Raw genomic sequence first — 16,921 nt, forward strand, 5'->3', positions numbered from 1 at the left:
TGGATGGCCATCTGTCAATGGGGATGCTTTGATTTCCTGCATGGCAGAAGGGGCTTGGACTGGATGGCCCTTGTTGGGGTCTCTTCCAACTCTATCATTCTGTGATTCTATGAGAGAGGCAGAGAGAAAGGCGGCCAGAGAGACAGACAGATGCCTGTTCTGCATTTGCATTCAGAGGAATGCCACAGAGGGACGGTTGCCGCCTTCGCTCATGCAGCGCCAGGGAGCCTGGCTGTGGCAGATGCCAGCGGTGATGCAAGAGAGTTGCACTGGGGTGGGGAACACGTTCAAAACACCAAAGGAGACAAGGACGAACCCCTTTCCCCATCCCTGACATGCAGGGATGACTAGGCTGCTGCAAAAGAGGAGGAGAACAGCGGATGGCAGCCACAGGAGCCGGGCATCTCTGCCTGTCTCCTCTGTGGGCATCCGAGGCGCGTGAGCTGAGAGACAATCAGGTCAGGAGCCTGCTGGGCAGAATGATGCAGCCAAACAAAGCGGGATTCGTAATGCAGACGGCCCAAAACAATGGCAGAAACCTCTCTCTCTGGCTCTGGTGCTGGAGGTGGGGGCTCCAAAGCAGAGGAGGGTAGGGGTTTTTTGGAGGGGGGGAGAAATGGAGACAGTTCTCTGCATTCCTTTGCAGCCCAAGGTCCTCCTCACTAGAGCTGCAGAATCCAAGTGGGAAGGGGTCCCCCCGCCCTATGAGGAGAGGCTTCGGGAGCTGGGTACATTTAGCATCGAGAAGAGAAGGCTAAGGGAAGGGGGGCATGACAGTCTTGTTTAAATATTGGGAGGAATGTCCTAAGATGGAGCAAGCTTGTTTTCCGCTGCTCCAGAGAACAGGACCTGGAACAATGGATAGGAGCTAGAGGAAAAGAGATTGGAGGCCTTTAAACAGAGACTGGATGGGGATCTGTCACAGGGAGGGCTTTGGCTGTGTCTTCCTGCATGGCACAAGGGTGCTGCACTGCATGGCTCTTGGGCTCCCTTCCAACTCTATGATTCTAGAGGGATGCCAACGTAGCAGTGCAGGAGGTGTGTGCCCACTGCCCACCACCAAACACAGGCGCTGCCTTGGAAAGCCATCTGGGTGAGGAGGGAGGGATCCCAGAGGAAAATGGGGCATGGCTCCCTTAACTAGTCCCAGGGGATCCAGAGCTTTGTGGCTCCCTTGGGCTCTGCGCCAGAAGATGCAGCTGTGGCAGCAGCTGAATCCGGAGTCCTTCAGGGAGAAGGGCCACCTTCCAGGAGGTGAAAGAGGAACTGGGGCAGGGTCTTTTTGTTGAGTCTGGCTGTCCCAAGAAGCCAGGCAAGGGGGCACCTGCTTTGGGAATGGGGTGCCATGAGTGTGGGAAGAGTGCGTCAGGAGAGGGTTCTGAGCATGTTGTTCTTGGTGACGAGTAGGGGCTCACTCATAAAGCCAAAAGAGCCCCCCCCCACTGGAACTAGGCATGCCTGGCCTTTGCCCCCAGGGGTACCAGAGGACACCATGCTGCATGGAGCCCCATCCAGGTGTGCAAACCTCTGCATGCGATGTGGGCTGGGTGGGTGCCAACCCCCCTACTATTATCACTCTGGTTGGAGGGCAAGTGAAGAGGCATGGCAGGGAGAAAGGGCTGGCAGGCTTCCCCTCCATTGAACCCAAATAGGGGGAGCAGGGGTGCCGTGCCCTTTCCCCTGCTTTTGGGCCACTGCAGGAGTGGTGGCGTCTCCCTCTTTGGAGCCTTTAAGCAGAGGCTGGATGGCCATCATCTGTCAATGGGGAGGCTTTGATTGAGAGTTCCTGCATGGCAGAAGAAGGGGGTTGGACTGGATCAGGGCCCTTCTTGGGGTCCCTTCCAGTTCTATGATTCGATCATTCCAGGATGCTGGAAGGAAGAGGGAGGGAAAGATGCCAGCTTGGGCCTGATCTGGCTCCCAGGATCTTCTGATCTTCTTAGAATCATAAAACCATAGATTTGGAAGGGATCTTAAGGGCTCATCTATTCCAGCCCCGTTCTTCCATGCAGGAATACACAATCATAGAATCATAGAGTTGGAAGAGACCGCACGGGCCCTGATCCAGTCCAACCCCATTCTGCCATGCAGGAAATCCAATCAAAGCATCCCCAATAGATGGCCATCCAGCCTCTGTTTAAAGACCTCCAAGGAAGGAGACTCCAATACACTCTGAGGAAGCAGTCTGTTCCACTGTCGAACAGCCCTTACTCTCAGGAAGTTCTTCCTAATGTTGAGGTGGAATCTCTTTTCCTGGAGCTTGCATCCATTGTTCCGGGTCCTGTTCTCTGGAGCAGCAGAAAACAAGCTTGCTCCCTCCTCAATATGACATCCTTTCAAATATTTAAACAGGGCTATCATATCACCTCTTAACCTTCTCTTCTCCAGGCTAAACATCCCCAGCTCCCTAAGTCTCTCCTCATAGGGCTTCATGGTTTCCAGACCTTTCACCATTTTAGTCGCCCTCCTTTGGACACATGGCTCCAGTTTCTCAATGTCCTTTTTGAATTGTGGTGCCCAGAACTGGACACAATATTATTCCAGGTGGGGCCTGACCAGAGCAGAATAGCGTGGCACTATTACTTCTCTTGATCTAGACACTATACTTCTATTGATGCAGCCTAAAATCGCATTGGCCTTTTTAGCTGCCACATCACACTGTTGATTCATATACAACTTGTGGTCTACTTGGACTCCCAGATCCCTTTCACATGTACTTTCATTCAGCCAGGTGTCCCCCATAATCCTATATCTCTGCATTTCATTTTTCTGCCCTAAGTGCAATACCTTACATTTCTCCGTGTTGAATTTCATTTTGTTAGTTTTGGCCCAGCTTTCTAGTCTATTCAGATCATTTTGGATCTTGATCCTGTCCTCTGGAGTATTAGCTATTCCTCCTAATTTGGTGTCATCTGCAAATTTGATAAGTATGCTCCCAATTCTGTCATCCAGGTCATTGATAAAGATGTTGAATAGCACTGGGCCCAGGACAGAGCCCCACTGGACACCCCACTGGTCACTTCTCTCCAGGGTGAAAAAGAGCCATTGTTGAGCAGCCTTTGCGTTCGGCCGGTCAACCAATTACAGATCCATTTAACAGTTACTTTGTCCAGCTCACATTTTACAAGCTTGTTTGCAAGACTGTCATGGGAAACCTTGTCAAAGGCCTTACTGAAACCAAGATGTACGATATCCACAGCGTTCCTTTTATCATCCAAGCTGGTCATTTTATCAAAGAAAGAGATAAGGTTTGTCTGGCATGACTTCTTTCTCTGGAACCCGTGTTGACTTTTTGTGATTATGGCAATGCCTTCTAGATGTTCACAGACTCTCTCTTTAATGATCTGCTCCAGAATCTTTCCTGGGATTGATCTCAGACTAACTGGAGGATCATTGTTGGGACCCTCTTTTCCCCTTTTTGGGGACAACGTTTGCCCTCCTCCATTCTGCTGGGACTTCTCCTCTTCTCCAGGAGTCCTGAAAGACTATTATTGCCAACGGCTCCGATATGACATTTGCCAGTTGTTTTAGTACCCTTGGATGGAGTTCATCTGATTCTGGAGACTTAAATTCATTTAGATAACAAGGTGTTCCTCTACTGTCTCTTTACTTATTCTGTGCTGAAATTCCCCTATTCTGTCCTCTGCTCCATTATCCTCAGGTTGAGCTCCCTTTGCCATTTCGCATTTGCATTTACAATCAAAACCCTCCCTGTGACAGATGGCCACCGAGTCTGATAACTTCCTAAGAAAGACACCCCACTACACTCCATAGAGCTGGAAGAAACCCCCAAGGGCCTCCCAATCCACCCCCGTCTGCCATGCAAGAATACACCATCAAAGCCTTCTCTGGGAGGGATGATCAGCCAGACTCTCCATAAAGACCTCCAAAGGAGGAGATTCCAACACACTTTGAGCAAGGTGCTCCATTGTCCAACACTGCAGCGGCGGTGGTGCAAGGAAAGCAAAGCACCTGCAGGGTTGTGGGGAGGGGCAGAGGGGGAAAGTGGGGTGACCCTTCATGCGTGGCATTGCTTGCAAAGCCCCCCTGCCCTCTCTCTCTGCCATGAGGCAAATTGCTGCCTTGCCTCTCCTTCTGCTTTGATGGAGAAGTCCATCCTCATTGCCATCAGGGTGGCAGGGAGGCCCGGGTGGTCATCCGCTCTGCAGTCACAGAGCTGGAGGGGAACCCAAAGGTCATCTAACCTGACCCCTAACCCCACCATCAATGCAGGAAGCCTCCTCCGACATTTTGCCCACTCCCCGGCTGTAGCCTTCCAGCCCTCTGGTCAAGCTCTGGCCAAGGAAAGATAGAGGAGGCAGAGACCACCAGCAATGCCACCAAAGGTGCCCAGGATTGCCAGGAGGCTGATTGTGGTGTGGGGATGTGGTCCCTAAACTATACTACCTTTAATGGGGAGGGGCTGTCCTTTTATCGGTGTTAATGTGTTTTAAATATGCTTTTAAAAATAAGAATTATTTGATTTGGTGTACTCCAAAATTGTTTCAGGATCAGTTCGTTTTCACCTGGTGGAAGGCTGGAATGTAGGATGTGCCCTGGAAAAGGAGGACCGCTGCCCAGGCTGCCCTCAGGTTACTCCATGAGGGAGACCTGCATGCCCCACAAAATGCCAGGCTTGTGCCCGTGGGATGCAACTGCAATGGCATTAGAGCTATTTTTGGGGACGTGGCAACCCCAGCCCCGGTCCCAGTCCAGATGCAGGACTCCTCTGGAGTTGGGAGAAAGATGGGAAAGATGGCCCCCGTTTCCTTGTGGCTGCCCAACAGACCTGTGCGTTGGTGATGGGGTGGGCGACCACCATCCCTTTCAGGAGAAAGCATTTTGGGGATCCTCATCCCTTTCCTTTCCTCCCCTTCCACCCCAAAGCTGCCATGAGCACTTCTGAAGGAGGTGGCGGCGGTGGCTGTCTCTTCCTATTTATGTGCCACGGCTCTTTCTGCCAGTGAAGGGGGGCATGAGAGGCTGCGGCCATGGTGAGGAAGCCAGTTTAAAATTAGCCCCCAGTCTCAGTCGGAGCTGTCGGTTTGGATTTGCAGAGACGCATTTCATCGCTCGCACTGCACGCACGGAGCGGCCATGGGGCCACGGCCCCCCAGCCCCACTCCGCTTCACCTGAACCTGCAAACAAGGGCCACCAAGAGCACGGCTCGCATGGACCCGAGCCCTGCAGAAATGGTAACGGGGGGGGGGGGCACAGGAGCAACAGGCAAGACCCCCTTTCTCTGGCCTCCTCTCGGTCTCCACCCAGCGTCCCTCTCGTCTTTCTCCATCTGACCCCTTGACTGCCAAGAGCCACTCACCCGCAGGAAGGGCACGATCCCATCCCGGGAGATGGCCTGCAGCAGGCGTGGGGCCCCCGTCAGACTTTGCAGACCAGCCCCACAAGTGGAGAAGAAGGAGCCGAAGACAATGACCCAGGGCGAGGGCCAGGCCAGGGTGCCCACCACCAAGTTCCCACTGACGGCCTCGCCAAACCTGGAAGGACAAATAGGGTGGAGTGGGGATACTGGTCATGGACGCGGCCGGGACCCTGTCTCTTGGCCCCTGCCTCCAGCCGAACTCCTCTTCCTCCTCCCCTCCCCAAAAGTGCCACTGCCTCCATTGCACAGGTCTTGGTGCCTCCTGTGCCCAATGCAGCCAAAGGTACCAGCTTGGGGGGGGCCTCTGTACCTGGGCACAGCGGAAGAGGAAGAGGTGCTTTCATAAATGCACTAATACACACTGCGTACACACACACACACACACACACACACACACACACACACACACACAATACATATTGCACAGGTGCCTGATCCTGCTCCCCACCACCACCATCACCATCACCACCACCAACTGGGGCAAATGTGTGGGAACAGATTAGGAAAGGCACCCCCATCCCTCCTCCCAGCAGCCAGGGGTGTTCTGAAGTTGTTGTTCTCAAGTTGTTGTTGTTTTGCCAAGCCTGCAATGCTCATTATGCACCAACGACCCAAAAACGTCAGCAGCTGCAGCGGCACCTTGGGTGGCCTAAATACGGGGGAGAGGTACCCAGGTTCCAGCTGGCAGCAGGCACCGTGGGTGGGCAGGAGGATGGATGGACAGTTTGGAGGTGGGCAGCTCTCTCACCCTGCAGCCCAGCGTGCCAACTGCCAGGCGCAAAGGGAGGGGGCTCGGTCCATCCCAGACCTTGCTGCCCAGCGCTATTTTAGGAAAGCTCTTCTCAAAGATGCCCCTTGAATCTCACCTCCCCAAGTGCTGCAGTGTTTCTGTGCCGGGAAGGGTCTGAATCATTTTTGCTCATTTTCATGGGTTTTCTTTTTTAAAATGGCTTCTGTTTTACAGTGTCTTGACCTATAAGGTGTCCAGAGAGTGTCTTCTGGTGGCATAGAAACAGGGCCAAATTTTGCATCCTCTGATGGCCTGGCAGAGGATTCACAAGCTTGGCTCTGGGTTGCAACGCCCAAATGGTGGGTGGCAAGAAGAAGGAGAAGAGGTGCCAGCTGAGAAGAAGACTCCCTCCAAGACCCCCATGCCCATTGGCAGTGGTCAGAGGAACACTCACTTGTCCCGGAGCACAACGCCCTCGATGCAGGCGCCAAAGAGGATCACCGAACTGATGTCTGCAAGAGCATTAAGGAAGGAAGGAAGGAAGGAAAGAAGGAAGGAAGGAAGGAAGGAAGGAAGGAAGGAAGGAAGGAAGGAAGGAAGGGAACCACCTGGAGACTGGCTATCCCTCCATTTGCTAGGCTTGCTGGACCTCAGTCCCTGGCCCTAAACTTCAGGGCTTGGCCCTCTTCTTAAGTCTTCAATGCTAGGGAGAGGAATCTCTGGGAGAAAGCACTGCCTTGAAAAATGCCTGTGTTTGTTCCTCATTCCTGCATTGAGGAGTCAATGCAGTTTGGCCCTGCTTTAACTGCCATCGTTCTGTACTGTGGAATTCTTTATATTTTTGTGAGAGATCTAGCCTTCTCTGCCAGAAAGCTGTGGTGCCACAACAAACTGCACATCCCAAGTGCTCCATAGGATGTGGCCATGGCAGTTAAAGTAGTGTCAACCTGCATGCGCAACTCCATATTAATCCCATTCCTGGTTCTTCCTGGGAGAAGTCTGTTTTAATCACGATGTGTGGGGAAATGTTTCCCACGATCGCACAAATGTCCTATGGAAATGCCTTTTAAACCCCCGATTTTCCGCGTGTGATAAAGGCCTCAGCTGACTCTTTCTAAATCTCTTTATTTAATACTACAAGAAATGCCATTCAGAAACAAATCCTTCAATTAACATAAGTTTGACACAAACAACTTGCTTTAAAACAGCACTGTACCCAAACAAACTGCAAACCACATGTTTGTGGTTTGGGTTCCAATCTTGGGAAGAAAATGGGATAAATAATAATAATAATAATAATAATTACAGTTGGCCCTCCGTTTTCGCAGGGGATCTGTTCCGGATCCCCCCATGAAAACAGAGGCTCGCACTTATTCAAACCTCATAGGCACACAAAATGGTGGGCACACCACTGCAATTAGCAGAGGTTGCCCCTCCGCACATATTCAAGAACGCAGATCTCAGATCCGTGCATTAGCAGGGGCGACTGTATTATTATTATTATTATTATTATTATTATTATTATTATTATTTCCCCCAAACCCTGCAGAGCACCCAACCGCACGCTCCCTCCTTGTTCCCCAGACATGTCCCCCAGCCCCTGTCCTTGGCACGCAGAAGGAGACGGGTGGCATGGCCGGCCACCCCATGGCAAGGCTGCCCCCAAGGCAAGGATACAGACGGTGGAGGTGGTGGCGATGGCCAGGATGGTCCCAGTGGGGATCGACTTCTGGGCATCCCGCAGATCTCCCGACCTGTTGGAACCAGCCATGATCCCTAGGAGAGAAGGAAGGGGGGGAGAGAGTGGGAATGGGGCCGGGAGGGTCCCCAGGGAGGCCCCATATTTCAAGCAGAGCCTGGGTGTCTGGGCCAGTTTGCAGATGGCTCCAAACCAAGGGCCCCATGGTTGCAACCGCCCCAAGCCCCTTCTCATTGGGGTGAGTGAGTTGTAGGGAGGGCATGTACCTGTGACCGATGGGAAGTAGATGCCCACCAGAAGGGTGAAGTAGGAGGTCATGTCGCTGAAGACGTAGGGCTGGTCCATGTCGATGGCTGTGTCTGAGGGGGGCACAGAGGTCATCCCCGCTTTTTCGATAATCACCCCTTTGGGCAAGTAGGTGCTCCAGAGGTTTTCTAGAGAGAGAGAGAGAGAGAGAGAGAGAGAGAGAGAGAGATTCATTTATAAGCTGTTACCCACCTTGATCCAACAAAGGGAGAGACGAGTTATAAATAAATATTATTATTATTATTATTATTATTATTATTATTATTATTAATGGTTGTGTGCATGTACTAAGAGGCTTTGGGGCAACTCTGGATGGCATCTCTGCAAGGCATTGTCTCCATGGCTGGGATCCCTGCCCAGCAGAAGCCCTTCTCCTTCGCCAACCCAAAGGGCCCTAATGTTTCCTTTCCTTTGCCAGCTGCCCTGAGGCAGGAGGGCGCCCCTTCCCCATAGACAGCAGCTAGGAAATGGGGGCTGCTTGCCCCTTGCCATCCATTTGGGTCTGGTCACTCTGCCAGGAGGACCAGATGTCCTGACCTTGGGTCCCTTTTTGGGAGAAAGGTGGCAGATAACTGAAATAAAAACAAAACAAATAAATAACTGCGAAATAGGACAAGGAACCTCAAAAGGTAGGGAAAATGTGGGGCAATGCCAAATAAAAGCGAAGAACACTAACATAAACATAAATCCATTTCTCATAGTTTATTTACTCCTACATTACAAACACTGTATTTTTCTGATGAACGTATCTTCCCTGAAATGTCTTGTTGGTTTGAAATATACTTATAGAACTCTTAGTAAGATGAATGCTTAAAACTGCATTTTTCTAGCAACAAGCCCATGACTGAGTCGACTGCTCCTTGGGGAAAAATAACTTTAGAAGGACCCATCCTATTCCCCATTTGCAGCAAGGAGAGGCTGCAAAGATAGAAGCATTGTTCCAAGGAAACAGCAAAGGTGGCATTACTCAATGGGCTTCTTAGTCATGCTCAAAATGGAGGGCATTTTGGAATTCCTCCTGGACCAAAGGTGGACATGTAGGACCTGTCCTGGAAAAGGAGGACACCTGGTCACACTATGCAGGTGGAGGGTGTTGGTGACCCAGGAGCCATTCCCCTAAAACAAGGGGCCCTTTGCTGCGCAGGGCAGCCAGTGGCTTGCGCATGGCACGGCGGTGCAGAGATCAGTTCATTAAGTAGGTGAAACCCATCCGGCGCGATGGAGAGCGATGCCAGAATCTGTGTGCGAGAAGCCACTTCCAGCCCCGGCGCTTCCGTCACTCTAACAGCCTGATCCCATGCATTTTTTACTCAATTACTCAAGTAAAGCATGCAATATTAATGATAACAGGAGCATCGGGAGATTCAGCGAAGGACTGGGGAGGGAGACGGAGCCAACAACACCTTCGGCGCTTCTTGCCCTCCCCCCCAACAGCCGGAGGGGATCTGACCCAGAGCAATGGCCCCAACTGGACCAAGGACCAAGAGTCTGGCTGAGGCCTTTGCCGCCAGAGGGGGGCTGGGGCTGAGCTGAAGGGGGGAGGACCTGGAGCTGGGGTCTTCTTCCTCCGCTTTCACTGGGAGACTTTGCAGCCATCGGAGGGCACTGGTCATCCCTGCTGCCCCTTAACATAAACCAGTCTCCAAGGTGTTCCTTTGGCTGCCTCCACACTGGTGATATAACCTGGTTTGGCACTGCTTTAACTGTCCTGGCTCAAGGCTATGGAATTGTGGGAGTTGGAGTTTGTTATGGGCCCATAACATATGCCAACTCCTAGAATTCCATAGCCTTGAGCCAAGTTGCTGAAAAGCAGTGCCAAAACAGGTTATGTCTCCTGTGTGGATGCAGCCTTAATGCCTTCCTTCTCAGCTTTTAACACACATTGGAGGAGGAATTCATAACAAGCAGAAATCCATTAAGGATGAAGGCTTCACCATTTGAATTTCTACCTTTCACCCAGGCTTGAAAGGTCCACAAGGTGCCAGTTGGCATCTCCTTTGGTTGGCAAGGCTTTAGACCCTCATTCTGGGTGGCCACTGTGGGTGTTACTGGGACATAAATGGGAAAGCGGGGGGAACGGTTCAACCCCTGTTGAACATTTGCCTGCTCTGCAGCTGCTGGAAGGCACTGGCGTTCTCCCCTGATGCCAGGAATGCCATCTCTAGGGAACAGCTCTTCTCTCCCTTCAATGGGGCAGTCTTGGCCTGCTGGCACTGGAGGGAGCTGGGCAGGCGGGGAGGACATCAATACGAAATGACCACTGTCTGTCAGCTCAGGTTAAGGGCCCAAGGGACTCTGCTGACCTCTTCCCATTCCAGGGGCTCCCCTGCAAGCTCCCCTGCCATGACATTGTGGGCAATGCCCATCAGTCCCTAGAGAACTGCCCTCCAATATACAGGGGGGATGAAGACCCCAGGCCAAGTTGCTAGGGGCGCTCCTGGGGTCCCCAGGGAGCTGCAGCAAAGAGGGCCTGGCCCCTGGCATCCGCCCCGGCATCTGCTCTGAACTGCAGGTACCTCCTCCCGCAGGACTTTCTCTCCATGCATCCTCCTCTCCTCCCAAATGCACAGCTCCCTTGAGAGCAACAGAATGACAGGAGACACTGGGCGGATTGGGGAGGGAGAGAGAAAAGTGATTTTTCTGCTCTCTTCAGCTTCTCTTGACAAGAACGTGGGAGCAGGGAGGAAGGATTTATCTTTCTCTTCCCTGAAGTGATGGCATTTGTAGAATCCCAGAGTTGGAAGAGACCCCAAGGGCCATCTAGCCCAACCCCCTTACGCCATGGCATGGCATGACAGCCTGGCCCTCTCTGGGAGTCTGGAGCGCCACTTGGCCCTAGCCATGGCCCGTGGGGAGGTTGTCCACACTGCCCAGCCTCCTCTACATCAGTTCAACCAAAAAAGCCAATAATGGTCTCAATCCAACATCCCCTTAGCATAGTGTGAACACTTGCATGCAAACATGTGCCTCAGCAACAATACACAACTCCAATGCAGAATAGCAACACTGCACAATATATGCCAATGGCTAGATGCCACTGTGCAATGTACAATACATGATGCACAAACATAATGCAAAGTAGAGGATGCACAGCCATAATACAGACAACACAATGCACAACCAAAACAAATAATGCTTAAAGCACAAATGCAAAGTGTTTGCTCAAATGCAAAGAAGCACAGAGGAACATGCTTTCTCCACAACTCTGCTTATTCCTCTTATCCGCAGAATATGTTGATTGCAAAAGGGTGGCTTTTGGGCCAGCATGCATGGCTAGTGGGCACCAAGGGGAGCTGGGGGGGGGGGGATATCTGGCAAAAGTGTCCAAAGCAAGCCCCTTTCTGGAGCCCCCCAATCCCTCCCCACAGAGGTAGCATCTCAGGGCTCTGCAAGGCCCAGCCATACCTTGGATGAGACCGGAAGCCGCGCCAGGGATGCCCTCGATCTCGGTGACGTTGTTCAGCTCGAAGTACTCGTCGCAGGAAGCGTTGAGGAGGCGGGATGTGCAGAAGAGTTCCCACAGCTGGGAGCCAATGGTCTCGTTGCCCACTTGGACAACCTTGGCACAGATGTCAAAGCCGTGGCGGGACAAGGTCCGGTTCCCCAGCAGGCAGATCCTATCAGGGCATGAGAGGGAAGGAAGGAAGGAAGGAAGGAAGGAAGGAAGGAAGGAAGGAAGGAAGGAAGGGAAAGATAGAATCATAGAATCATAGAGCTGGAAGAGACCCCAAGAAGAGCCCCGATTCAGTCCAACCCCATTCTTCTGCCATGCAGGAACTCTCAATCAAAGCATCCCCATTGACAGAGGGCCATCCAGCCTCTGCCTAAAGACCTCCAAGGAGGCAGACCCTACCACGCTCTGAGATGGAGCAAACTCTCTGATTGGCATGCGAGGGGCATGGGGCCATCTCTGGAGTCATCTCTGGAGTGAATCTCACCCCTTGCCCACCCAACGGCCCTTGCAGCCTCCTTGCCTGCTGGATGGCTAGTCACAGTCTCTCCCAGTTTGCCCAAGGAGCCTACTGGTCTGGCCTTAGGTGCCTTACTGGTCCTCCTGGAGCTTTCAGGACCAGCGAGGGAGCTCTCCAACCATCCTGGCCTTTCCACATCGGGAGCGAGGCTCAAACGGCCACCCAGCTACTTTCAAGCAAACATTTTTTTCTGCTGTTGCATGCATGAAAGTCATGGGAAAGCTGTGGTCATAATATATCGTATAGTATATGGAAGCATGTCCAGGAAGAAGGGCCTGGAAACCACCAGGCTCTCTGAGAAGCAATTTAGGGAGCTGGGTATGTTTAGCCTGGAGAAGAGGAGGTTAAGAGATGATATGATAGTCCTGTTTAAATGCGTTAAGTGATGTCTTGCTGAAAATGGAGCAAATTTGTCTTCTGCAGCTCCAGAGCTCCAGGAAAAGAGATTCCACCTAAACATTAGGAAGATCTTCCTGACAGTAAGAGGTATTTAACAGTGGAAGACACTCCTGTCTCAATGGAGGATGCTGCTTTGGAGGCTGTTTTTAAGCAGAGGCTGGATGGCCATCTGTCTCAGGGAGGAGGGCTTTGATAGTGACTTCCTGCATGGGAGAAGCAGGTTCAACCGGATGGCCCTTGGGAGTCTCTTCCAAATCTAGGATTGTATGATTCTATAACTTGATGTCAGCAAGGCTCTGGTCATTAGCCCCCAAGGTCTCTTCATGGACAAGATAGTAAAACATGGGTTAGATCAATGCTTCTTATGCTACCTGATGTGGAGGTCTGACTATCCCCTCCCCTTGTCCCATGCACCATGGACCACTACCATATTTATGCTCAGGAGCTACAATTCTTTCTCCTTTCTTGGAATGGTTCTGGGGACCTTGAATGGTACCAAGGACCCTTCCTTGGAGCATCATCGGGTGAGAGGGCCCTACAGTTACACTGACCGAGAGTCAGACGACTGAGTGGCTGTTCTCCGTTTGTGCACATTGATGGCTTTTGTGAGCCAGAAAGCACTGCTCAACGTTTTTATGAATGACCTAGATGAAGTCGTAGAGGGTGCCTATCAAACTGCAGATGACACATAGCTGTGAGGGACGGCGGGCACCAAAGACGGCAGACCCAAGAAGGAGGTCACTGGGCATCTGGCTCTACGCTGGTCAGACGGCATTCGGAGCACTGCGCCCAGGTCTGGGCAGCCCAGTTTAAAACGGGCATTGATAAGTGATGCCTTGTCCAGGGAGAAAGAAAGCGGGATGAACATGGTCTGGGAAACCATGTCCTGCAAGGAGAAATGCCCAAAGGAACAGGTCAAGCCTGAAGAAGAGGCGAGGGGACTGCAGTCTCCAAACAGTGGAAATGGCTTTCATGTGGAACATGGTTATCCCCATGAACCCAGCCTGGGCCACATGCCCCCCCAAAATCAGCTGAAGAGCAGCTGAATATGATGTCAGAAATTACTTAATGTATGCTTTCTGCCCATTTGTGCTTACTATCAGCTTCAGCTGGGTCTGGAGGACCTAATACTGGCGGTACGTGTTCTGGTAACCTCAAGGCTGGATGTCTGCAATGCGCTCTACATTGGGCTCTACCAAGTCTGGAAACTCCAACTGGTTCAGAATATGGCAGCCAGGCTGATGACTGGGGCATCCAGGAGGGATCCCATGATGACACCTATATTCCCAAATCACTCCACTGGCTGCTAATTATTATTATTATTATTATTATTATTATTATTATTATTATTATTATTATTCTTTATTTATAAAGCGCTGTAAATTTACACAGCGCTGTACATACAATCTTTTTAATTGGACGGTTCCCTGCCCTCAGGCTTAAAAAGACATGACACAAAAGGAGAAGGGAAAGGTGGTGGGGAAGGGGCCTCTCTAGTAGGATAATACATATAAAATACATAGCAATATAGGAAATGATTCAATAAAACAGGCATCAAAAGAACATCAAATAGCAAGTATCTAAGTGTCCAAAGTGTTGGCTATTATTCCCTTTAAAGCCCTGCGTGGTTTGGGTCCAGGTTAGCTCCACAATCACCTCCTGCCATATAATCTGCCCCATATGCTCAGGTCCTCTGGAGGACATTTACTCCGCTCAGCCAGAGGACGTTTTCTTCAGCCGCCCCAAGACTGTGGCATGACCTGCCAGAAGAGATTTGCCAGCTGAACATACTGTCTGCATTTAAAAGAGCATTAAAAGAGCTCTCTCTTCCGGAGGCTCATCCAGATGATTTTTAAACTGGTGAATTTTAGATGTGGATTGTTTTGCTTCAATTGATGTGTGTTTTGACTGATGTTGCTTGTCTCCTGCCTCAATCCATGGGGAGAGATGAATCATAGAATCACAGAATGATAGAGTTGGAAGAGACCCCAAGAAGGGCCCTGATCCAGCCCAACCCCCTTCTTCTGCCATGCAGGAACTCTCCGTCAAAGCATCACCAGTGACTGAGGGCCAGCCTACCTCTGCCTGGATGGGTAAGAAATAATGTATTACTACTACTACTACTACTACTACTACTTGTTTGGGTTACTTCCCTACAACCATCAGGGACGCAGATGTCCAGGTGTGCTAGAAGGTCTAGTACCTTCTGCAAGAGCCACCAGGATGCAAGAGGCCATTGCTGGTGCATCACAGAGGTAGAGGATGGGGCAGACATGTTCCCTGTTGCTCCAGTGGCAGAGGACTGGGGTCGGTGCAGAAGATATAACCCACGGTGGTCTTCCTGGACCTCCTTCCTTCCATTGGCTGCCCAGTTCTCAGCCCAGGGAGGGTCTTTCCGTTCCCTTCCTCCTGGTTCTTTTAACTGAGATGCTGCAGGAGCGCATGAACCAGAGGCCTCCAGCGCACAAAGCAAAGGCTCAGCCTCTGAGTCACAGTCCATCCCATGGATGCAGTGGAAACCAGAGTTTGGTAGCATCTTGCCACAAATAACAAGTAACTTGTAATTAATTCCTTTCTCCAACAACAAAGGTTGAAGGTATATTACAGGAGTAACTTAAGGAATAGAGCCCACTCCCCCCGCCTTACACAGTGTGACTGCAATTTCTCTGGCCAAGTACACTTGTCCCTCCACATTTGCGACTTTGGCTTTTGCGGATCTGACTATTCACGGATTTGATTACTATGTTCTCTCTAGGCATCTCTAGTTCCTCCAGCGCAATTCTATGCTCAATGTCCGGCAGAAGTTGACCACAGAGTTGCACTGGAGGACCTAGAGATTCCTAGAGAAGTGTTCTCTCAGGTAAAAACATAGTGTTTTTATTATCTCCGGTTTCCCCCCATCCAGGGGGTCCTGTGCCCCTAACCCCAGCGAATGGGGGGAGTACCCAAATGGCCAGAAGGAGGAAGGCCCTCCCTGCAAGAGTCTCCCTCCAATACTGAGAACAGCCACATCTTGACACAATGCAGGCTTCGGACTGACATTGCCTTAATTCCCCCCCCCCCTTCCTGTATGATTTTTAACATCTTTGCTAGATGAAGAAGCCAGTGGAGCTCTGAAAGCTTGCAACATGGATTTTGCGCATTTTGGGTGGCCCAGTGAAGGTATCCCTGTTTTGTGGATGTCATTGTACTTTGCTGCATGGCAGCACAGCTGCCCTTGGCTATGCTTTCTGGATGAAAGAGGCCACACTTGAGACTCATCAGGGGAGGCCTATAGAGAGGGCTAATGGACTGGGGCTTGACCATTTGAGGTTCCTCATACTTCCAGCAAAGGTAAAGCATAGGACTGCATTGTGTTTTACCAAAACAGAACCTTAAAAATGTTTCCTGAGGCAAAAACATGGAGGGCTCCTTTAGAAATCCATTGCTCTCTGACTAACAAAGGAGCTTGTGGCTTCACAAAGGATGGGGACAACTGGGGTCTCAAGAAGGGCTCTCCCTTTGTCTTGCTAATGGCACTTGGTGGTTTTCCATTCCAAGGGCCAGAAGGAGGAGAGGCCCACCTGCAGCAATGCCCCTCCCTCCAGCAAGACCTGAATCCAGAACAGCCACATCCTGACAAACACCGGCTTCATTTGTATTTTAGGTTTTTGCTCCTGTATCATTTTTAGCATCTTTGCCTGATTCAGAAGAAGCAAAAAATCCACTGTTTTGTGGGTTGCAACTTCTTTGTCATCTTTTGTTTTCAGATGCACTTAGAATCATAGGTTCCTAGAGCTGGAAGAGACCCGAAGAAGGGCCCCGATCCAGTCCAACCCCCTTCTTCTGCCATGCAGGAATTCTCAATCAAAGCAGCCCCATTGACAGATGATGGCCAGGGAAGGGGACTCCACACAAATCTCCGAGGAAGGAGTGTGTTCCCCTGTCAAAAGCTCTTTCCATCAGGACATTCTTCCTGATGTTGAGCTGGAATCTCTTTTTCTGTAGCTTGCATCCATTGCTCCATTGGGTCCTAGTCTCTGGAGCAGCAGAAAACAAGCTTACTCCATCCTCACTATGACTCCCCTTCAAGTATTTAAATAGGGCTCATATCATATCGCCTCTTGACCCTTCTCCAGGCTAAACATCCCCAGCAATTCCCTCAGTCCTTCCTCATAGGGCTTCATGGTTTCCAGACCCTTCACCATTTTAGTCACCCTCCTTTGGACACAGGGCTCCAGTTTCTCCATGTCCTTTTTGAATTGTGGGGCCCAGAACTGGACACAATATTATTCCAGGTGGGCCCTGACCAAAGCACTATTACTTCCCTTGATCTAATAATAATAATAATAATAATAATAATAATAATAATAATAATAATGTTTTATTTATGTTTTCCCGCCTCTCCCGACAGATCGAAGTGGGATTACAGTCAGAATATATAATTCAACAGTAC

The 16,921-nt window shown here is 50.8% G+C and overlaps 1 protein-coding gene across 3 annotated transcripts in view; it reads right to left on the reverse strand.

Annotated features, from left to right (window-relative positions):
• SLC12A5 (solute carrier family 12 member 5) overlaps positions 1-16,921 on the reverse strand; it is a 151,862-nt gene that overhangs the window by 24,231 nt on the left and 110,710 nt on the right. For all 3 annotated transcript variants that reach the window (XM_089513382.1, XM_089513381.1, XM_089513380.1), the window contains exons 8-12: positions 11,522-11,733; positions 8,077-8,244; positions 7,789-7,887; positions 6,566-6,623; positions 5,322-5,496 (exon numbers count right to left, since the gene is read on the reverse strand). In XM_089513382.1, the coding sequence (XP_089369508.1) occupies positions 5,322-5,496; positions 6,566-6,623; positions 7,789-7,887; positions 8,077-8,244; positions 11,522-11,733 (712 nt within the window). The remainder of the gene's footprint in view (positions 1-5,321; positions 5,497-6,565; positions 6,624-7,788; positions 7,888-8,076; positions 8,245-11,521; positions 11,734-16,921) is intronic.

This window comes from Sceloporus occidentalis, unplaced genomic scaffold (assembly GCF_023333645.1).
Source record: "Sceloporus occidentalis isolate IW3139 unplaced genomic scaffold, rSceOcc1.0.p SCAF_3, whole genome shotgun sequence".
Classification (NCBI taxonomy): Eukaryota; Metazoa; Chordata; class Lepidosauria; order Squamata; family Phrynosomatidae; genus Sceloporus; species Sceloporus occidentalis.